At 40.1% G+C, this 23,666-nt stretch overlaps 1 protein-coding gene across 1 annotated transcript; it reads left to right on the top strand.

Annotated features, from left to right (window-relative positions):
- Aimp1 (aminoacyl tRNA synthetase complex interacting multifunctional protein 1) lies at positions 1-21,889 on the top strand. The gene is made up of 7 exons (XM_051165630.1): positions 1-200; positions 6,119-6,252; positions 9,058-9,171; positions 11,308-11,478; positions 13,177-13,388; positions 16,696-16,864; positions 21,647-21,889. Coding segments are annotated over exons 1-7 (969 nt in total). The 5' UTR covers positions 1-198; the 3' UTR covers positions 21,814-21,889.
- Positions 21,890-23,666: the final 1,777 nt, after the last annotated feature.

Raw genomic sequence — 23,666 nt, 5'->3', positions numbered from 1 at the left:
GGAAATAGAAAACGAGAGCCTCGGGTGGCGCAGGAAGAGGATTCTGGCAGAAAGCGGACGGCTGATATGGGGCGAATCGGTGAAACGCTCAGGCATTTGCCAGGGACAACCTCCCGGGTCCTTGCTCCCTCCCACGGACTGCGGGAGGCTGTCCTTACACTGGACTGAAGCTGCTCGAGAGCTGCGGTTCACCGCTTCATGTGAGTGTCACGAGAGGGTCTGGGATAGATTAGTAACGATCCAGAATCCCTGTTCCTCTTTCTCACCCGGGAAAGAGAACCTGACCTTCCGGTGCTAGTAGGAAGCGTGGTCATACCTCTATCCACGTGCCGCGAGAGAACTGGAAAGGCTTGGCCCCTTTGGATTCAACTAAGTTTTGGAAATGAGTGCATGGCCTAGGGGAAACATGCTACCGGAGACGGAGACAGGGGAAGAATTCATAAGCTTGTTTACTTTTAAGTACTCCGCAAGGGAATTTCCAGTGTTTGTACCTGGAGAGGGGTTGAAGAGAGGAAATTGATTGATTCAGCAGATATTAGAAACGCCAGTTTATCACTATACGCCACGCAAGATTTTAATTATTAGGTAAAGATCCATAAACAAAAAAGAAAAAGAAAAGAAAGAACAGTTTACAAAATGGACAGAAATTCCAGTCACTGCCTCTCATCAAGATTTTATTGTTCAAGTACAGCACTAAAAGTTGAGCATTCCATCCTTTAACACTGACTTATTTATGGGTATGCATGTATGCCTGACTGCGTTCTGTGCAAAATTTGTGTGGAGGTGGCAGCGGAGGCTAAAAAAAGCATCAGATCCCCCTTGAACTGGAGTTACTGGGGACTATGAGCCCCTATGTGAGAGCTGGGAGTCAAACGTGGATTCCTGGCAACAGCAAAAAGCACTTTTTAACGGCTGAGCGATCTCTCCAAACCTCACACCATATTTTAGATTAGAAATATTGAGCAGTGAAGAAAGGTATATTAATTGACATTGTAATGTGGCCAGACATGGTTCTCAACAAAAAGAGTTGGCTTTCTAAAGAAGGAGGTAGCACAAATGAAATTTAACTGTACAGAAAACCTCCAGGAAGAAGGCCACGCCACTGTAAATGGCATGCAACAGAAACTGGCCAAATATCCAGAGGGCTTACCAATACCTGGGGGCTCAGAGTTGAGAGAAGGAACTAACGGTGGAGACAGTATCAGAGAGAGCAGGCTGATGGGATGGGAGTGGGGGGTGAAAGTCATTAGAAGGTTTTCAATAGCCAAGTAATATCCAACTTTTTTAAGAGTGTTACTCAGCAGACTAGGGACAGGAATGAGAAAGGAGATTAGTTAGGAGGCTTTCACTTTACCACAAAGGAGACGACATAATAGTAGCTTCCGTACAGTACTAAGAAGTATCCTGTTATGTTCTTGAGGTACCCAATGCGTGTGCATGCACACACACACACACACACATACACAAGGGAACTATGAATGGTGAGTTTTATTTTCATTAATCAGGCTTTGGGAAAAACTTTTAAATGAGTTGTGTGAATTGCAGTATGGCAAACATAAGTTAAAATAACGGCTTTGGCATTTGACACTTGAATAAACCCACATAAGACACAGCTTAGGTGGTGCTTGCTTTTTCATGGTTACTCTAAGCTCCAGCGTTTGGTACTGTGTATAAAGACCATCATAGTTCATTGCTCTCTGCGTCTCATGAAATGTGATCACAAATTAAGACAACAGTAATGTCATGAAACAATCTTGATAATGCCTTTCCAGTGTTTTCATCTTAATTTTTTATTAGTACTCGGTAAAGAAAAGAGATCTCTATTTTCATCAGTAAAATCCAATATGTTTGATGTGTTGCCTTTTCTGCCCCTTTTCCTCTCTCTGCATAAAGTACTTATGTATGCAGGCACTGTGCATATAATGAAGTGTTAAATCTATTTTTCTATTTTTAACAAGTTACCATAGAGACTAAGTAAGGATCTCTCAAAATATCCAGACAATACAACTTCCAGTAAATGCTAATGGGTGCTGTTCTCTTCAGACTTCATCACTAATTAGATCAGAAAAAGCTTGATAATTATGCTTGGAGAAATTACAGCATACTTATTAAAGGAGCTAGTTTGAGCATCAAACAGACTTGAATTTCATTTCTTATTTACTAACTAACTATACTCCTTGGGCAAATTAATTTTAATTCTAGTTGTCTTCTGTTATAATAGAAATGCTGTATTCATAAATGATTCATGGCATGCACTTAGGCAGCAAAGAATAAGTGTTTTACAGGTGTTAACATGTTACATGTTTTCCTGTTATCCTCTGTTCGAAGTGTGCATATTAGCATAATAAAAGTTCTAAACACACTAAGGAGACTTTAAGAAGATGTTTTTATTTTATTTTAATGTATGTGTGTATGTACACACAAATGTGCATGTGTTTGCCTGCATACTCCATTATGTGCATGCCTGGAGCCCGCAGAGGCCAGAAGAGGGCTTCAGATACCCTGGAACTGGTGTTAACAGGTGACTGTGAGTAACCATGTGGGTGCTGCAAATTAAACCTGGGTTTTTTGCAAACAATACAAAGCAAACCAACATACACACACACACAAACAACCCCCCCCCCGAAAAAAAAACAGAAGTGGTCTTGCACACTGCACCAATTCTCTAGCCCCAAGGAGACTTAATATTTTAAAATGTAACCTGTACTTTGTACTAGAGTAAAATCATTTTGGAATGATTAACATAAGATAGAAAATGAGCACTGGATCAACAATCAGAGGTTTACGCTTTCAGTATTGTTAAAGTAGCACAGTCTCCCTAAACACAACTGCGTTAATTTCCCTCCTCCAGTCTTGTGTCTGCCTCTTTTGTTTGAAAGCTTATTGGCTGCTTATTTCCTCTCTACTGTAACCCAGCATGAGACAGAATGGAGGATTATAAGTAAGATGAGATCATGGACATAAACTACTCTTAGGGACTTGGCGACCAACAAATGGGGAATAATAGGGTCAAAGTTTGCATATGCTTTGCTTAAAGACCTTGACCTTCTGTCACTTTATTATTACCCTTGGGTGGCAAGGGTAACTGTAAACTATATGGTGATGATGTGTGATCTAAGAAGACATCTATCCCAAGCCCTGAACAACAGTGCTCAGGCAACAGGTGAAGAAAAGGCCCCGTGGAGGGGCAAGAAAGCAGGTAAAATATCCTAACATAAATTAAGAGAGGGATATAAAGTGAAGAAAGAAATTACAAATAAAAATAAATAAATAAAAGAAAGTGAAATCAGTTGGTCATAGCCCATTAACCGTGTTTTTTGCTTAAGGTTTGTCAGCTGTACCCACCTTTTCTAAAGAATTGTATTCTTCTACCCTCAGCTGCATATCACCAAGAAACACAAAAGCTTAAGTATCTGTTAGCTTCCTTTCTGTTTCTGAGATGAAAATGCTGACCAAAGCAACTTGGGTGAGGAAGCTTTGTTTCCTGTTATCCTTTCAGGTAGCACTGGAGTCAGGGCAGGAGGAATGGTGCTTACAGGCTAGCTCTCCTCCTCTTCATTGAGCCAGCTTTCTTTTACAGCTCAGGACCACCTGGCCAGGCATAGCATCCCTTGCTCCTTCACAAGGAAGGGCTTGACACTGTCCTCTGCACTGTTGGGTTCTCAGCTGTGCCTCGTCCAGTAGTTCGCTGGTGCGTTCAAGTCCTTTTAGTTCCCTCAGTGGCAGTTCCTGTTTGTAGGTAAAGTGTGCAAAGGCTTTCAAGTGCCTTCGATGGACTCCTACAGCCAGGACAACTCAGATAAAGTAAGCTCTCTGTTAATACAAAGTTCTGAACTAATCTACCACTAAGTGACGCTTAATGGTCTGTATGCCAATGACAAATTGGCACGGGCATAGCCAAATTATGTCAGTCCGTAGGTTACAATTTTGTTATTTATGTCCTTAAACCTTCAGAACTACAATAAAATGGCAACTAGAGAACTAGAAAAAAAATCACAACACTAAGCAGCCCACTGCGTTCTATGTTTCTTGAGGATAAAGAATGAATGGATACCCCTTTTGATGTGTTCTGAGATTTTGCTCAGTGCCTTACTTATGGTGGTTTAGCCACCATTTTTCTGCTGTGTCAAAAATCTTGATTAGTATTATTTAAGCTATGCCATTTGCCCTCCATCAGTCAGATGAGGGGGAAAAGTTCTCATTTCATAAGAACTTTAAAAGGCTATTTTTATTTTAAATGTATATAGTTTTTGTCTATACTTTTAATGGCTAAAATAAGAGCTTATAGCGAGCATGCAGTTTACTGTGTTTTTTTCAGATTAAATTCCTACTTATGTATTCCATGTTATTATCAACTTGTTTTATAGTGTTTTCTTTTGGGTTTTGCATTATCCCGTCATATATTGTAAACTCTAAGATATTTTGAAGGTTGACTTTCCTTATGAAAAATGTAAATATTTTTGAAAATTTGTAGTGTAAAATTCGTATTAAAAGGTCATTTAAAATGTTAAAGCACATGTATTATTTGTTGAACAGTTTTCTTTCTTATGAAATCAGTGAATGGCTTTATTCATTGTAAATTGGTATTTCTGCAATGTTTTGGTCATTGTTCTATTTTGATTATAAATTAGTAGTAAATCAGGTAAATTAGAATAATTTATATTGTTAATACTGCTCAATCTCAGTTTTGAGTGTGTTTATCTTTGTAGCAGCCAATTTAGCACAATGAGTTAATCCTAGGCATTTTATGCATTTTGCTGTATTTTAACAGAATACTTTTTCTTTGGATTTATTATAAAAGTTCTAAACTTTGTAAGGTCATTGTTAGGTCTCAGGTAGTCTGTGTATCTGGAAATGAACTCAAGCTGCACTTTGGAAGGCTTTCTGGCAGTTAGATAAACCTAGCATTCCTCAGGAACTTGTGAAAGGGTTCCTGTCTGCCAAAAAGAGTCATTTTTACAACCCCTAGCAGAAGGGACATATCCTGTGGAGTTTATCAGTATAGCAAAGTGCATGCTGGACTCTGGCTGCCTCAGTATCACAAGGACGCTTACACATTTGAGAGTCTACTAACATCTCTCCCTTCCGCCTCCTCCTTATAGCCACATTATTTGGCCACCGCAATCGCCCTCTCTGTCATCTCTTGCTGTCTGATAGTCTCCCCTGTTCTCTCCTGCTCTGCCACTTCCCTAGCCCTGGCCATGCCCATACTTCCTCTCTGCTCTGGACTCTTCTAGACGCCTCCGGATATCTTTTCTCTCTTATCCACAGTAAATAGTCCCCTCCCCCCTCCTCCCCCTCCCCATAATGTAGTGAATATGTCAGCAGTTTCTTTACTGCGCCCCTTCAAATACACTCATGGTATATACACTAGCATTATTTCTGAGTGGACACATGATAAATGTTGATTTTTTTTTTTCTACCTCCTGAATTTTGTCTTTCAATAGTTAGCTTTTCTTTTTCATACTCTTCCTGAAATTTTTCAGTGCACCTGACTCAACAAACAGTGGTGATGTCCAGTATAGGAAAGTGAGGCTCAGAGACGGGAGGGACTCAGCAGTTCTGCTCTCTGTGGAGTGCAGGTGTGATGTGCACCAGCTCAGCAAACAGTATTGTTGTCTTCTTCCTATAGTGTAGGCTGCCTAACTCATTTTATGACTTTCTGCATCATTTTAAGCTTTAAAAGTTTCCAGCCGTAAATCTGGTTAAACAGTATTTATTTTCTGCACTTAGGAACAAAGTAGATTTTCTCTTCCAAACAGATACAATCATTAATTTACTTAACATATCTACCCTATTTGCTTTTTTAAAAGTGTTTGTGCGTGTGTGTGCATGTACACATACATGTGGGTGCTATCAGGTAAGGCTGGTGCTGGCTAGCTTTCTTAGGGTATGTCCTGTCTCCTTCCAAGGCTGGAATTACAGATGGCTGCCATGCCTATTACGCATATACATGGGTTATGTGACAAGCACTTTAACCCCTGAGCCATCTCCCCAGGCTCTGTTTACTTCTGAAAAAATGCTTAAGGAGAATGTTTTTTCCTCAGGTTGCATCCTATAAAATAAATGTATTCTTTCCACTTCCATGGTATGCTTATTACTTTGCTTTTTTATTTAGGATTTTCTGCCGATTCTGGGCAAAGATGGCAACGAGTGATGCTGTTCTGAAGCGGCTGGAGCAGAAGGGTGCAGAGGCCGATCAGATCATTGACTATCTCAAGCAGCAGGTCGCTCTTCTCAAGGAGAAAGCAAGTGAGCACATGTGAATGCGCTAAGGAAGCAGTTACAGGAAAATGTTTCCTGTATAAGTTACAACTTGATCATTTTAATTATGGCTTTTAGCGTCCCTTAACTTCAAGTATAGAAATATTCTAGAATTATGATAAATTGGAATTGGTATAGTAAATTTCCAGCTTTGCTTTCTGTTATTATAAAACACCAACAGCGGCTTGAATAGGAAACGGTTTATTTCAGCGTACATCTCATCAGGAAGGGAAGTCAGACCAGGAGCCTGGAGGCTGGAACTGGAGAAGAGGCCATGGAGGAGTGCTGCTTGTTCAGTTGCTTTCTTATACAGCTAGGACCACCTGCCTAGGGGAGGCGCCACCCACAGTGGATCAGGCTCGCCCATATTAATCAGTAATCAAAAAAAAAAAAAAAAAAAAAAAAGCCCTACAGACCAGTCTGATAAGGCTTTTCTCAAATGAAGTTCGTTCTTCTTAAATGACTCATTTGTCAAGTTGACAAAATACTAGCCAGGGCAGTGAATACATAATTAGGGAAAATAATGGTAATGTTTAGGACTGATAAAAGAGCCTCGTTTAAAATTAGTTCTTTTATTATTAGAGGTTAGTGAGTTAAATTGGGGAAATCTAAGGAGGTCATATGATGATAGTTACTCTGTTTTAAAGATCAAGGCATATTTTCATATTCTTTGTTCTTTGAGGTTTTTGAGAAACTACTGCAGTGTGTAAAAAAAATCTAAATTTCTTAAGGATTTGATTTCGTTTATTTATTTTTCAGTAGCCATTACTGGTGCTGTAATTTAAATTCCAAAATGTTGTGCTATCATTAATTGAAATAAATGCTTTTTCTCCAATGAGAAGCTAACAATAACTTATAGAAGCCTTTGTTTTAATTCCTTCATTTTTATGATGTTCCCCAATATTTTCCTTATAGTCCTTAATATTCTTTCCATTAATAAGGTAGAGATTGAAGATGTCCTCTGTGAAATAGGAACTATTGTAAGAAGAATCGTCTTCATTAACGTGACTGTTTCCAGCCAGGCAGTGGAGGTGCATGTCTTTAGTACTAACACTTGGGGGGCAGAGGCAGGTGGATCTCTTAATTCCAGGCCCATCTGGTCTACAAAGTGAGTTGTAGGACACCAGGGCTACACAATAAAAACTTGTCTCTCTCTCTCTCTCACACACACACACACACACGTGCACGCGCGCGCCATTTCCTAGAGTCAACTAACAGTTCACGCTTGCTAATTAAGAAGAATAAACCATTATAACTTTAGTTTTGTTTTTATTCTTGGTAGCCTATTCTGTCATTCCTAGCTTATGCTTCACATTGTAAAAATATTTTGTAAAGATTTCTTTTTAAATTCCTTAAAGAAAACATTTTAAAAGAAATACCATCTTTAACTTAAAAAATTAAGACGTAACAGCCATACATAAGAGAAAAAAATTTCTAACAATAATAATGTATATCTCAGTGAAAAAATATCATGACATTACATCAAGTACTAGCAGATATGACAGACCATGTGCCGCACAGTGAACATGCTCAGAGTTACCAGAAGTGCAGTAGGTGCAGCATAAACTAATGCCAGGCATGTAGTCTGCCTTTGCTTGAGCATCTCATGCCAGAGGTAGGTTTGGCTTTTGTATTTGGTTTACTCTGAGAATAAGTAATGTGGGCTACGGTATGAGCTGGTGGTAGCCTCATTTAATGTGTTTGGGGCCTTGGGTTTGATCCTGGCACTGAAGACGAAAATGATGAGCGAGCGAGCCATGAATGAAAGAGCACAATAGACATTTTGTGGTACTTGAGTTTTAAAATTCTTGGATGTAACAAAAAATGCTTTAAAATGCCTTGCATTTATATATGTATAGCTGGGGTCCAGGTGAAAATAACTGTTTACATGGTTTACATTCATAAATAGACAATTGCATACTAGAATGTCCTGATGAACATCTGGAATCGTTGGCTTATGCCTAATAAATTCCAGAAGTAACTTTATAGTGGCTACCCAAAATACTCCCACCTAAGACATAGTTCCTCGTCTGCCAAGAATCATTACTTTGTGTCATATTGTGTACTAGGTCCTTATAGAATATAAGGAAATTATTTTTCTGAGATTGGGGAGATGGCACAGTTGGTACATGGTTTGCCACTCAAACGATTCAAGTTTGTTTAAGATTTAAGTTCTGCCTCTAGCATACACATCACAGCTACGTGTAGGAGCCATTGCCTGTCATTCTACTGCTGGAGAAATAGGAGGATCCCTGGGGCCAGTCCAGCTGAATCCACACGTCCACATGATCCAGATGCAGTGAAATGAGAAAATAAGGGGATGACTGAAGAAGATACCCAGCTGGACCTCTGAACTGTACATACATAACGCATATTCATGGTGTACACACACACACACACACACACACACACACACACACACACCTTACCCTTCTGTCCACTCTTTATAGATCTATTTTCTCTTGAATTAACTAGCTGGATCAGATACATGCACAGGGGCAAGAATGTGGGAGATGTGTGTACTGAACACATGGACGGACTTCCTTGCTTTAATCAAAATCACTCTTTACATTGTTTACATCCTCAGATTAGATCCTATGGGCGTCCTATGCCTAATCTCTCAACAACTACCAAGAGAATGTTAACAATATTATAAATAGTAAATTGTCATAAAGCAACTGGCCAAATGTTGGTTTCTGTTATCACAACTGTAATTATATTTATGTCCTTTTCATATGATATTCAAACAAGGTGTTTGAAAAGCACGTCTTAACTGAATTTTCTTAATCCTAGTTTTACAGGCAACTTTGAGAGAAGAAAAGAAGCTCCGAGTTGAAAATGCTAAACTGAAAAAAGAAATAGAAGAACTAAAGCAGGAGCTAATTCAGGCAGAAATTCAAAATGGAGGTGAGCTTCGAAATGCTGGGATGCTTGACTTAGGATGATTAGGTTATTTATTATTTACGTTTTTCTGTTTATCTCATTATCCCCATGTCACTCTCACTTCCACTGTGCATTCCCCGTCCTCTCCAGGAAAAAAAATGGAGACTTACACAAGGCGGTTGATCTCACTTGAGATCATGGGAAGTAATAAAGCTGGTGTTCAAACCCTATGCTTTTCATTTTTGCGCTGCGTGTGCTTGAACTTGACCAGCACTGCCATTGCTATTGGATATTTAGTGAAAAAACAGCATAGTAGTTGGTTTGCAGTTATTCAACATTTTCAGGAGCACATGTGTTGAGTTATGTGCCCTTTTTATACTCTGGAGACTTTCCTCTCCAGGTGTGCTCACACCTGTGACCCTAGGGTCCGGAGGCTAAGGCGTGGTGATGACTAGAAACTTGAGGCCACCCTGAACTACATGATGATTTCCAGCCCAGTGCGGGCTTCAGATAAACTCTGTCTCAGAACGTAAAAGAAAAAATTGTCCTCAAATACAATTTGTCCTTTATTTTATATACCAAGACAATGAAACTTAGTGATACAAAGCTACTTGTTTTAAAAATGAAAAATCAAAGAGCTTTTGTTACTCAAGGCATCAAATAATTAGCATTTGGGCTACACATAATAAATAAAGTTAAAGTTTTACTAACCTGTCTAAAAACTTCCTTTCTATTTTCTTGTGTGTGTTTTTCGGAGTTGAAAGGCCTATATGTACGCTTATTTGCATGTATGGGGCACCATGTTTTCATGTGCCCGTGAAGGCTGTATGTATGCTTATTTACATGTATGGGGCACCATGTTTTCATGTGCCCGTGAAGGCCTGTATGTACGCTTATTTGCATATATGGGGCACCATGTTTTCATATGCCTGTGAAGGCCTGGGGTTGATGTTGGGAATTACCTTTGATTGCTTTTCCACTTTCCTCTTTAAGGCAGGATCTCTCATCAAACTAAGCTTCCTGATGTGGCTACTGTCACTAGGCAGCTTGTCCTGGTGATCTCCTGTCTCCGCCCCCTAGTCTGGAATTAAAGCAGCCACACCTAGCACTTGGCATTTATGGGTGTTTTGGGAATTTTACCTGTGGCCCTCATCCTTGCATGGCAAACACTTGTACAGTTAAGCCATGTTACCAGCCCACTGGAGCCTCTTCTGACATTCTGTCAGCATGGTATTGTGAATGTTGTTTGAAGCTTTCCCTTAGCTCAAATAAGGGGAAAATAGTGATGCATACTGACAGCTATCAGCTATGTATTATTTGTCAGTGGACAATTTGAGACTGAGTGTTTCTAAGACTAGTAGATTTGTAATTAAACAGATAAGGTTTTAATAGCCTAAAACTTTTTCATTTCTGACAGCGCTAGAAAGTCTAATCTACTTTACACACCCTCATGACATAAAAAGGGGAAAGGGCTACTCCTTGGGGAGACAATCAGTGGGGAAGCCAGGGAAGTGAGAGGGCAAAAGAGACAGACAGACTGGGATTGCAGAGGCCTGAAGAAGCTTTCAGATGCATTGAGTAGAGTTATGGGTAGTAGTGAGCTGTCTGCATAGGTGCTAGGGACGGAACTCCAGTCCTCTGAAAGAGCAGCTCATGCTCATAAATGCTGAACCATCTCTCCAGCCACATCTGTGAACAATGTATGGAATACATAGACAAAGAGTGCTGTATCTCTACCTACTGCCTACATAATCGGCCAGTTTGTTAACTTTCCAATGGCTCAGATTTATTGTCTATAAAATAGTGACATGGAATAAAGTAGAATCTACTTAGGAAATTTAGGAGACTTGCAGGAGTTTTGAAAAGCATTTAAGACACAGAATGTCTGTGTTAAATGTTAGGTACTATTGTTATCTGTAGTATTCTCACATTAGTTACTAATAAATAAATTGAAATAAAGAATTTTATGACCTTAGCAATTGTTAAAATGTTCTTAATTATTGATAGATTTTTTTAATAGTCTCAGATAATGGGCACGTGATCATCGTATACATTGCATTTTTCTTTTAAAAGAGATTCACATTTGTGGTTTACAAACCTATTGCTCCACCTTGTTTGTGAGTTTAACAAGAGTGACGGTCGTTATTTTCTATTTGTCAGTGAAGCAAATACCAGTCCCATCAAGTGCTCTGCTGCAAGCTGATTCTGCTGTCTCTGCAAGTGTGACACAGTCTACTTCAGTAACAACAACCTCCTCTTCTGGGACAAAAGAGCACATCAAAGGAGAGGGAGGAGAAGAAAAGAAGGTAAAAGAGAAGCCTGAAAAGAAAGGTACTTTTCATTATTAATCTTGGTTTGGCTGTCTTATCTGATAATATTAATGTTTTTATGATGATAATAACCAAAACATTTAGGAGCTGAGATAAAATTCAGAACAGTCTGTCCTTGGGATTGAATCCTGAAGAGTATGTGAGTGCTGTGATACTGACAGGCAAACGGTGGTTGTGTTATGCAGAGGGTCAGCGTAATAAAAACATGAGAAGAAGAGATGGATGGCTTAACTTGGATGGACATCTGGAGCTGTGCTCCGAAGAAGGCACAGGTTAAGTTTGGCTTATAGTCACTTAGGACAATAGGACAGTGACCTCCAGTCAGCAGAACATCTGAGCTGAGGATGGGAGTGCTGAGGAACTGCCCCAGACGTAATGCCAGGAAGTCTCATGGTCTGCTCAGGCAGCCACACTGAAGTACTGCGGCCGCTCTACCTGGCCCTTTGCTTTGTCTTCATAGCTAAGCAATGAACTCTGTCATTCTGTCACCAAGTATGTCGAGGCTTCCACTCCGCTCTTGCTTTGTGAGGCGCCACCGTTGTCCAAGTTCTTAAGGTTCTTTCTTTGACTCTCACCTGCTACTGAAGTAGCTCTTCTAGTAAATATCGGACTTCATTCATTAGATTTCTCTTTAAATCTATTTATAATTCATTCTTAAATATGCCTCCCACTAACTTACACTCGTTTATAGTGAGGCTTGTATTTTAGAAAATATAAAATGTCTGAGGGCTTTATGAACTGTTGTAAGCCATTTTAGCATCTAGTACTTGTTGCTTACTTTTGTAAATATCATCAGACTTTAAGTACATAGGACCAGTGAAGGCCAGTCAGCATCAAGACACAAAGTAATGCTGTGGTTTCACTTTATAAATGTTGTCTACCCTGTGTTCTGTTCTCTAAGTGTTAATCTGATGCTATGACTATCAACCTAGTGAGCTTCAGGCAGCAGTCTGAGAGGACAAGAGCACGGAACTCAATTGGCCTGTGTGGAGAACACTGTCCAGTGAAACTTTCAGGGATGATGCTTAAATGCTACCTACACATTTTTTATCGAGGTGGCAAAATCCAAATGTGGCTATAAGTATTAAAATAAATACGGATTTAGATTTTTAAAATTGCTATATTGTTATAGTTTATAATACAGTATAGTGAACTGCGTATAACTTATCACACAAAGACAGCATGATTTTGATTTTTTTTAAATATATGTCTGTTCATTTTATTATAAAAAATTTTGCTAATCTATTGTGGAAAAGGAGAGGTTAAAAACTATTCATATTAAGCTAGCTCTGTCTCTTTGTAAACAACCTGTATAAATGACCAGGGTCTCCTTTCCTGCACCATGCAGGACTGTTTTTAGTGTCCCTGTATTTCTTTCTGTATCTAATGCTAAAACATATTTGTTCTCCAGTAGTGCCTCTTTACCCTCAGGTTAGCTTAGAAATTTGGCACCATAAGAAATTAACACTGATGATAAAAGTAAATAGAATGATCAAAATAATATGCTAATCTGTTTTTTAGAGAGAGAAATAGGTGAATGTATGTAAAGGTTATGACTTGAGTAATGTTTTTACTTGGTGACAGAAGTAGGTATTCTTTTCTTGCTCTTTTTCTGCACTCACCAGCACCGATACCGGAGGCTTCTCCTGGTGTTTTCTGTTTGTTTAATTTCTAATACTTACATCTTCTTAATCCTTAGGGGAAAAGAAGGAGAAGAAGCAGCAGGCGGCGGCAGCAAGTGCTGACTCTAAGCCAGTAGATGTATCACGCCTGGATCTTCGAATTGGTTGTATTGTTACTGCCAAAAAACACCCTGACGCAGATTCGTTGTATGTAGAGGAAGTAGATGTGGGAGAAGCAGCCCCACGAACAGTTGTCAGTGGACTGGTGAACCATGTTCCTCTAGAACAGGTGATCTGGCTCTAAATGATTATGATGTGAATTTCAGAACGATTGGTTGGAAGGAAGAGTAATGATGGCTCAGGGCGTAGGAGCACTTCCTGCTCTTGGAGAGGGCCTGTGTTGGGTTCCCAGCACCAACATGACAGCTCACAGTTTGTAACTCATTTCTGTGCTACCCAACAGCCTCTCTGACCTTCCCATGCACCAGATATGCTCACTGTACACATACATACATGCAACGAAACACTCATAAGAAAAATTTTTTTAAAAAGGTGTATGAAACCACAACAGATGTAGAGGCCTGTAATATAAAATAAATCAAGTAGGACAGAAAAAAGAGAGCATCATTTCCCCCTAATTTTTATCTGTGTGTGTTCATGTGTTAACATATGTAAGTGTCATCTTATGTGTTCCTTGGAATGAGTGTGGAAGTCAGAAGACAAGTTGGGGTGTAAGGCCTTGTTCACTGCTGTATATACATGGAAAGGTGACACCAGAATGTTTCAGTTATCTCTCATAGTGTTTAAAATAATCATGTGAAACTGGGAAAGAGGGGAGGACATCCTATTGGGACTCTAAATGAGAGAAGCATGGGAGAATAGCAAAGTAGAAGGATCCAGAGGGTCCTAGAAACCTACAAGTAGAACATTATGATAGGCAGATTTGGGCCCAGGGGTCCCGCTCAAACTAAGGCACCAGCCAAGGACAATACAGGAGGTAAACTTTAAACCCCTTCCCAGATCTAGCCAATGGTCATAACAGTCTCCACACTTGAGTGGAGAGTGGGATATGACTTTCTCATGTACTCTGGTGCCTCACATTTGACCATGTCCCCTGGAGGGGGAGACCTGGTGGCACTCAGAGGAAGGACAGCAGGTTACCGAGAAGAGACTTGATACCCTATGAGCATATACAGGGGGAGGAAATCCCCCTCAGGAACAGTCATAGGGGAGGGGAATAATGGGAAAATGGGGGGGGGGGGAATGGGAGGATACAAGGGATGGGATAAACATTGAGATGTAACAAGAATAAATTAATTAAAAAAAGAAAGAGCAAATCAAACAAAAGAAAAAGTATAATAATCATGTGGAATTTCTCATGAAGCTGAGGATACTTTAATTATTTAGAAAGTGGAGTTGAGTTTTCCACCCCTCACTGCTTTCTCAGAGCAGAACTGACAGCAGTTCTTTGTCAGTGTCTATTCTCCCTAGCAGGTACTCAGCGCACAGCTTCAGCCTTGGTGTACTTGAGGTGGGAGGGCAGCGGTCAGTGGGATGGGAGCTGGTGCTGGGATTGGTCACTACAGTGCTTGTAGTGCTGGATGGCTGGAATGGCCGTGGGTAGTTTCTTGTACTGTGTCCAGTAAAACAGGAACCACACTGTATTCTTTCTTTCTTGCTGGTAAGATGAGGTTTTAGCTCTTGGTGCAGTACGAACTTGAGCCCTACCTGTCACCAAGAACACAAGCACAGCACCGTCACTTCCACTTGCAGACACCCGGCCCTTTAGAATTTTAGTGCCTAATTAGCTAAGCCAGTAAAGACGGAGTTTTGCTTATTGCATGAAAGAAATTTAATTGTGAGGAGGAAGTTATATTTTGACATTACAGCATGTCCTCTGCTCTTGTAATTTTGGCATTCAGTATGTGGATTTGACAAAGCATAGCTACTATTTCCATTATTCAGTGTTTAGATGTTAATTATACTCCGGTAAGACCAGAGCTGAGCATTAGAATATGTAAAAGGAATTACAGTCTATTCTATGAACAGTGCCCTTGCATGGTAACCATTTTAAAATCAGATTCATACTATGCGATGCTGCCCCCAGGATCGTGTGTCCTAACTGTGGCGTTTTCTGCCCCAATGCCCTGAAGTTTTAAAGCCCTCTTCCCAACAATTTGTTTCCTTTATTCTCTTCCTTCACTTTTGAATACTACATCTTGAAAAATGAAATGTTCTAAATCTATGTAATAGCAGCGGAAAAAACCAGGGCAGGGTTCTGTTTGCTCTTTGTGGATGGCATCTGTAGTGATTGGAATGTCTGCCCCTCGCCTTGGTTCCTGCTGCTTCAGATCCAGCACAGAGGCCATGGGCTCAGCGTGAGACAGCGCTGCCTCTCTCTTTAAGTGCACCCTTCTGCTGCTTGCCTGTTACGCCCTGTTTTACTCATTCGCATTTCTAGATACAAGTATGTATTGGACACCTACTGTGTACCAAGCACTGGTCCATGCAAAAGACTAGAGAGCAAATTAAAATAGGTTAGTAGATAAAAGATAGGTTACTTTGAAAGGGGAAAAAACAAAAAAATACCCACCCATAAGGAGTCTGCTTTTTAAAATGAAATTTGCTTTTACATGAGACTATGAAAAATATCAACACAGAAGTAAATCTATAGCATTAAAGATAAACACCATGAAGAAATCAGGAAAGACACTTTGATAGAATTGTTCTTGCCAATTTGTTGGGGGATAGGTGCATGATAGAGCAATTAAGATAATTCTTTATTTTTAAAAATTGATTAATTTGACACATGTATGTGCACCCCACTGCATTTACCTTTTTCTTTTCTTTTTTTTTAAGGCAAGGTTTTTTGTTTTTTTGTTTTTCATGTAATTTTGGCTGACCTTGCACTCAGAAAGATCTTCCTGCATCTGCCTTCTGATACTGGCAGTAAAAGTGTATACCACCACACCCAGCTTTCCTTTACAAGTCTTTATGAAGTTAGTCTTTTTGTTTGTTTGTTTGTTTGTTTGTTGTCAAGCTATGATGTCTCAGTGTAGTCATGGCTGTATTGGAACTCAGTTTGTAAACCATACTGGCCTTTATTCTTTCAATAAACATTTCATTGAAAACTTTCTGCTGGGCTGGAGTGATGGTGCCGTGGTTAGGAACACTGGCTGCTCTTGCAGAGGTCCCTGGTGCAATTCCCAGCACCCTCAAGGTGCCCATCTATAACTCTAGTTATAAGGGATTTGATACCCTCTTCTGGCCTCCCCAGACAGCAGGCACACAGGTGCTAACAGATGTACTTGTAGACAAACACTTGTATACATATGGAAAAAAAACCCCAAACACCCATATACATTTGAGAACAAGATTTGTTCTGTTGTGTTCATACCTTGCCAATCTGAAGGACTTTCTTTTTATGTTTATGCAAGGTATCAGTATTTTTATACAAGATTACATAACAAAAATATTTTAGATACACAGTTAATCCACAGGGTAGCACATTTGATAAGTAGGTATGCCTGGAATGTTCTAGAGTTGATTGTGCTAAATCTCTACACATCCTTAGTCATCACTTTTGTTCTCCACAGATGCAAAATCGGATGGTGATTTTACTTTGTAATCTGAAGCCTGCAAAGATGCGGGGAGTGCTGTCTCAAGCAATGGTGATGTGTGCTAGTTCACCAGAGAAGGTGGAAATTCTGGCCCCTCCTGACGGCTCTGTTCCCGGAGACAGAATTACTTTTGATGCTTTCCCTGGTAAGTACTAATAATTATGTAAATGGGTTGGAAATCAGTTTAAAAGTGATGTTTACAAAGCTTAAGATTAAAGTCAGTCCTGTATGTTTATCTGAAGGCCTTCCTTGGAATTGGCTTAAAATAGCACAGAGAGCTTAGCATAACCATCTCGCTCTCTGGAAAGTCACGCATTAACGTGAAGTAGTACAGAGGTTTTTGTCTCACGTAAAATGCTTATGCTCACACCTGCAGAACAATATGACACGGATGTGGATCAAATTAATGTGCTTTAAAGTCACCAAACGTGTAGATGATGACACAAAGGCTAGGGATGGAAAGTCAAATTCCATTTATACAGTTTGCTTTTTTGAGTATAAATCCTGAGACAGCTGAAGTATCGTAATACAGGAGAAATAGGGAGGGTTTCTCATCTTGTTTTATCATGTTTGGAGATAATATCTCATCTATAAGCCAAGTCATCCTCCTACTCGCTCCTCCCAACTGTTGGAATTGCATACATGAGCCACCATGCCTTGCTAAAGAAATACATCTTTGACACAGAATTAAAAATGCCTGCCAGATGTAGAAACCGTTTATAAAAACAAGAGGCAGGTTAGCTAATCTCTTCTCAGTAGGAGACGGCTGTAGGGGAGCCATCTTTAGCCGTCGACATCCTGAAGGAGAAACCTACAGTGGACATGTGTGCGCACTGCTAATATCCAACTTGGGAAACAGCGCAGCAAGTTTAGCAGGCCCTCTGAGCCTCTCCTGGGGAAGGCTTTGGTGCTCCATGGAGCTGAAGCATTGGATCCTTGACATGCTGAGCCCTTTCCTCAGCTTCCTTTCTCTACTCCCACACATGGGTATGTCTCAAACTCAGTAGATGAGAAACCATTATGACATATGTTTTATGATTTTTTTTTTTTTTGAGAAAATCACATTCTGAGTGATTGAGGAAACCTCATTGGTTTAAATTCTGAGAGCATAATTGTCACCCCTTCTGTCCCATAGTGCTAGGAGCGTTTCCTAAACTCTCACGATGGAGTAAACTGTCACATGATGTATTAATCTAACATGAAATTTTTGGGAATTCAATGAATTTGAATAAAACAACAAAGTAATTTTTGTTTATTGAGAAAAAGAGAAGCCCTCACTGACCTTTCTGTGTTAACATTAGCCTCATGGTGTGCCATGTAATCCCAGGGCTAGGAGAGCAGAGCATGAGTTTGAGGCTAGCCTGGGGTAAACAGGAGGAAAAGGAAAGGAAATGTGTGGTACTTTTTTTTTTTTTTTTTTTTTTTTTTTTTTTTGGTTTTTTGAGACAGAGTTTCTCTGTGTAGCCTTGACTTGAGTGTCCTGGACTCACTTTGCAGACCAGGCTGGCCTCGTACTCACAAAGATCCACCTGCTTCTTTCTGCCTCTGCCTCCTGAGTGCTGGGATTTAAGGCATGTGGCACCACTGCCCGACGTTAGTGCTTTTTTAAATATTTATTTCTGTTCATTTATTTACTTCTTGGTATTGTAGAGTCAAATTTAAAAGCAGAAGAAATCTACTTTACCTGCCCTTTTTACACATTTGAAAACTAAGCCCAGTGAAATGTAGTGGCTAGCTTAGGAAGGCTTACAGCTCTTTTATTACCTTGATAACGTTTCCATTTCCTTATCTCAGCGTTAACAGGTTGCATCCGTTGTTACCATCTGCCTGTTGCTGGGGGGGGGGGGGGCGGGGGGAAGGCAGTGTTCCCTGAGTCTCCAGTGATCTAGCACTGAAGTGCTTACAGCCCGGCTTCAGCGCTTGCCCTTTCTTGTTTTCACCTTGCTCTTGAATCTACATGACTAGGCTGGTTAGGCTTCGGATGCCTGCTTCATGTTTCTCAGTCTGGTGTCTCTTTCATGAAGAGCATAATTGACCCAGAAAAGTTAATATTTATAAAGAGAAAACAAAACTTAAATACATGCGTTTACCTAAATAATAGTTTGATCACTTAGACTATGCCTAAGCACAGTGAGCACTGTTAAATAGCTGGTCACGTTTTGTCCGAGTATCCCCTTGGAACTCACCGTGCACTTGACATGTTCAGTGTCTGCAGATTGGCTCATTTATTAAAGATATGCCATAGAAATCACTCTGGGGACTCAAATCTTTGAATTGCTATATGGCCTTTAAAAATATTTCCCACTTCCTATTTTTTCCTATTACAAAGCCAAAAACTCCCATAGGATTTAGAGGATGCCAAATAATATGTGTATAGCAACAACTAAAATACTTCCCACCCACCCAACACGTTAAAATCTAGCTAAGGACAGCTATACATTTTTAGTATTTAAATATACCAACTGGTCCCTGAAGCTCCAAGTAGAAACAATATTAAGTCAAATTTGTAGCGAGGAGACAAGGATCCTGATAGGTTTTGTTTTAGAATGATTTTTTGTTTGTTTTGTTTTGTTTTTTTCCTGAGGCTGTACTACTCAGGGTCTAATAATAAATGGAAATACATATTTAGACTTTGAAACCCCAAGGTCATGCTTATAGCCATTCATTATGAGCCTTAGCAGTAATAAGAGTCAGTAATCACAAAGTGTAGATTCAGTTTCTGAATTCATTTATTTTTAAAAATCAAAACTTACCTGTACTCAGTTTCTCTTCTCTAACATCCATTGCTCAGGTTTCCTTCTCGGGTTCTCTGCTGTGGTTAAGGAGATCCCCCATTGCTCAGTGGAATGAGCGCCATGGCTGGTTTCAGGCTCTTTCTTAACTCACTTGGCTCCCAACATCAGATTCTCTCGGTCCTTTCTCCTCTGGAGGTCCTTCCATCCTTTCTGCGGAGTGCTCTACTGTGAGCTCTCACTAAGTACCTCAGGCCTTGCTCTTCGGACCTTTTTCTTTTTCTTCATAGACTCTTTCTTTGACAATATCATCTAGCATGTGCCCAGCTGTCTAATGGACTTCTTTATTTACATGTCCTAAGGAAGAAAATATGTCTCTATCTTTTAAAAAAATATTTATTTGTTTTACATGTGTGTGCCTGTACGTATGTGTGTACACTATGCATGACAGTGGCCACAAAGGCCAGAAGAGGACATTGGGTCCCCTGGGACTGGAGTTTCAGGCAGTTGTAAGCCACCAGATGTGAGTACAGGGAACTGATCCTGGATCCTCTGCAAGAGCAGCAAGTGCTCTTAAATGCCGTGCCATCTCAAGCCCTCCGTATCCTAACCTAGCCCCTTTCTCTTATAATGTAGCTTAGAATGATGCCAGAAGGGCTGGAGAGATGGCGCAGAGGCTAAGAATGATGCCAGAATTAGTCTCCTACAGTGGGTATAACCATTTCCAGGTGCTGATATTTGGCATATGTTTAGCAAGCTCAAAGAATTTGCTTGTATTGTCAACATCAACCTTTTTCTTATTCTTTTCTTCTTTTTTGTTTTGTTTTTGTTTTGGGTAGCAATGACAGAAAAGGAAAAGAAGGTTAGGAAAATGCTGTTTAGGAGAAGGACATAACAAAAATGAGAATAGACTTATCTGCATGATAAGGACTTATATATAGTTTTGTAGATGTAAAGAGAAACATGATTGCACTTGGTCATTAGCTCCCTCTTCTGCCACTTGTTTCTTTGCTATCAAATGATCTGAAACGAGAAAGACCTGTTTCCCTGACTCTAGTCAGTTTCTCAGTTATACTTCCATTGCATGTGCTACTTAGCAGTGTATCATTCATTGAACTGTCCTGGTATTCAGAATAATATAATGTATGGAGGCATAGTCTTGCTTTATCTTCTTAGTTTTTTAGTCACTGAAGAGCTAATAAAAAACAAACACCAGAGCCAAAACTTTCCTCCATTTTTCTATTTGCATATGCAATGTGTGTGCATAAATTTGTGTGTGTGTGTGTGTGTGTGTGTGTGTGTGTGTGTGTGTGTGTGTGTGTGTACAGAGAATAAACTGTTTCCAGTAATAAAATAGTCTGTTTCCTTATCAGTAAATAGAAGAGTTATTTGGTCTGTTACATATCTGTAAACTTATACCAGAGATAGTTCATTCCTTCTTTGTCTTGTGTTGACTCTAAAGTACATGTTGTCAGTTATTGCAAACAAAGGCTTTAGGGATGATAGCCACTTACTTGAGGGCCATTTCTTTTCTTTGTAAGCCATAGCACGGCATGTCAGGAGGCCAGGTGCTATCCTAGGAGAGATGGGATCTGATGTCATATCCAGCTGGTGTGACTGAGCAATCGAGTCTCTCCTTCAGTTTCTCCATGGGAAGTATTAGCATCAAGATTGTTGGATATATTTCAGGCAACAACATGCGTTCTTAGTGTTTTGAAAATGCTGCTCTTGTTTCTTTCTGTCATGTAGGAAAACATAAACTACCCCTGCCAGGTATGAAAGTCCATCTCATCAGAATGGGCTCCCATCTTCCCAGACTTTCTTGCCACAAAGAAATGAATATCTTACAACTTTCTTGAATAATTTGGAGCGGGAGATATAATTTAAATGATATAGCATGTTTGCCTGCCATTTATGACGCCTTGGGTTCAGTCCCCAGTACTGCAGTAATAACAAGAATGATGATAATTTGGAAAACAAATTAGTAAAGCATAACCTGCAAAAATATTTCAAATACATGTTTACTCTTCCTAAGGAAATGATAATAACCATTTTATTTTACCAATCAAGAGTATATACTGCTGGTGTGAAAACAAGCTAAAGATCAAGTGCTGTCAGAACGCACAGAAGCTGCATTCCCAGAGCATCCGAGTGAGTCTGGGGTTAGTTACGTGACTTTCTTGTTTTCTCAACAGGAGAGCCTGACAAGGAGCTGAACCCTAAGAAGAAGATCTGGGAGCAGATCCAGCCTGAATTGCGCACCAATGATGAGTGTGTGGCCACATACAAAGGGACTCCCTTTGAGGTGAAGGGGAAGGGAGTTTGCAGGGCCCAAACCATGGCCAACAGTGGAATCAAATAAGTGAAGTGCTCTGTAACGGAAGACACTGAAGAAACCTTAATAACAATAAAGAGGAATATATTTGTCACACATGAAATATCTCTTGCTTTTGTGTGTGTGGGGGGGACTTTTAAAAAATCTTGTAAGTGTGTTTTCTCACAAATATGTTGTCACAGCAACAGAAAGCTGATTAACAGAAACTTGGTACCCAGAACCATGGTCACTGCTATGATTATTTCTGACCATACAATTTAGAAGCCCTTGGAACTGGTTTGTTCAGGAGTTTAAAACATGGGATTTATGCCAGGTAGAAAAAGTTTAAAAGGAAAGAGGGAAATGATGGGACCTCAGAAGAGCATTAAATGCTGACCAGAGTGGAGGCAGTAAGCACTGTTAACTAGGGTGCAGACAGTAGTTGGACCAGAGATCATTCCTCTTATATTAGACAAAGGATATATCCAGGCCCTGAGAGTCTGTGTAAAGTTTACTTTAAAGGTGACAGACTAATATAGTAGAGAAATGTTCAGGTTAGCATAGCATGGATGTGGTCTGGGTATAGCTGGCTGCATTTGGCTACATTTACAGCAAAAATCGTAAAAGTTCAACTGCTAAAAGTAGAAAGATTTGAATAATTTTCAGGTTGACCAGAAAAGACATTTGAGGCCAAGGAGGGTGTCATGAATAGATTTAGGCCATTAAAAAAACTTTATACCAGGAAAGAAAAAATTGGAAAGGTGCTGTGAGGGCATCTTTTGAGCTGCTCAGACCTGATTGCAGGCTAGAAGACGCAAAGCATTACTCTCTTGAAGGTGCTTTGAGAATAGAGCTTGCTGTTCAGACCCGCCTAAGTCAGTGGCTCTCAATCTCTGGCTCATGATCCCTTTTGGGGGTCAAATGACCCTTTCACAGGGTCACATATCAAATACTCTGCAACTCGGGTATTTACATCAAGATTCATAACAATAGCAAAATTACAGTTATGAAGTAGCAACAAAAATATGGTCATGGTGTCGGCACAACATGAGAAACTATGTATTAAAGGATCAAAACATTAGGTTGAGAACCAATGGCATAGGCAGTTGTTTCCCTATAACTCCTTTTACCCTATTGAGTTATCAAAGTACTTTGAGGCGTTGCAGCCATGCACTTTGAGGACCCAGAGGGGATAAGAACTCCCCAAGAAGACCAACAGTCAATTAACCTAGACCCATGGAACCTCACAGAGACTGAAGAAGCACCAACCAAAGAACACACATGGACTGCACCTAAGCCCCCTACACATATTAATGGGCAGCTTGGTCTTCATGTGAGTTTCCTAGCAAGTAGAGCCAGGGCTGGCTCTGACATGGACTCTGTTGCCTGCTTTTGGGTCACTTTCTCCCAGCTGGGCTGCCTTGTCTGGCCTCAGTGGAAAAGGGTGCACTTAGTCATGATGCAACCTGATGTGTGGGGATGGGGTGGGGGGGGTTGGGGGCGGAGGACTCCTTTTTTCTAAGGAGAAGAGGAAGAGGGAAAGGGGAAAGAAAATGAGTGGGAGGGTGGAACTGGGAGGATAGGAGGAAGGGGACAGTGATCAGGATGTAAACTGAATAAATAAATTTAAGAAAAATAAATTTCTTTGGTTACACTGTAATGAAGTATAGTGGAAAAACAATATTCTTAAAAATTTGTTCATCTAAAGACACATGATGCTACACCCAGATTGGATCCCAAAAAGAACCAGAAAAACACGAAACTGCTGTAAACGCAAGAGGAATCTTTAATTCAGCTCTGGGCTGGGTCGCACCCAATCCCCCAAATCAAAGGTCTCAGGAACGACTCTGGGGGCACCGATGTGAGGAGTTTTTTATGGTTGGCATAAGAAGGGAGGCCGT

Source organism: Acomys russatus, chromosome 23, assembly GCF_903995435.1.
Source record: "Acomys russatus chromosome 23, mAcoRus1.1, whole genome shotgun sequence".
Taxonomy (NCBI): Eukaryota; Metazoa; Chordata; class Mammalia; order Rodentia; family Muridae; genus Acomys; species Acomys russatus.
The sequence above is the reverse complement of the archived record's forward strand: the minus strand, read 5'-3'. Positions and strand labels throughout refer to the sequence as shown.

Bases quoted from the DNA above. Each gene is read 5' to 3' on its own strand.
- Aimp1 (XM_051165630.1), top strand. The intron at 11,479-13,176 runs GTACTTTTCATT...CTTAATCCTTAG, and splicing joins AGAGAAGCCTGAAAAGAAAG to GGGAAAAGAAGGAGAAGAAG. The intron at 16,865-21,646 runs GTAAGTACTAAT...TTTTCTCAACAG, and splicing joins TACTTTTGATGCTTTCCCTG to GAGAGCCTGACAAGGAGCTG.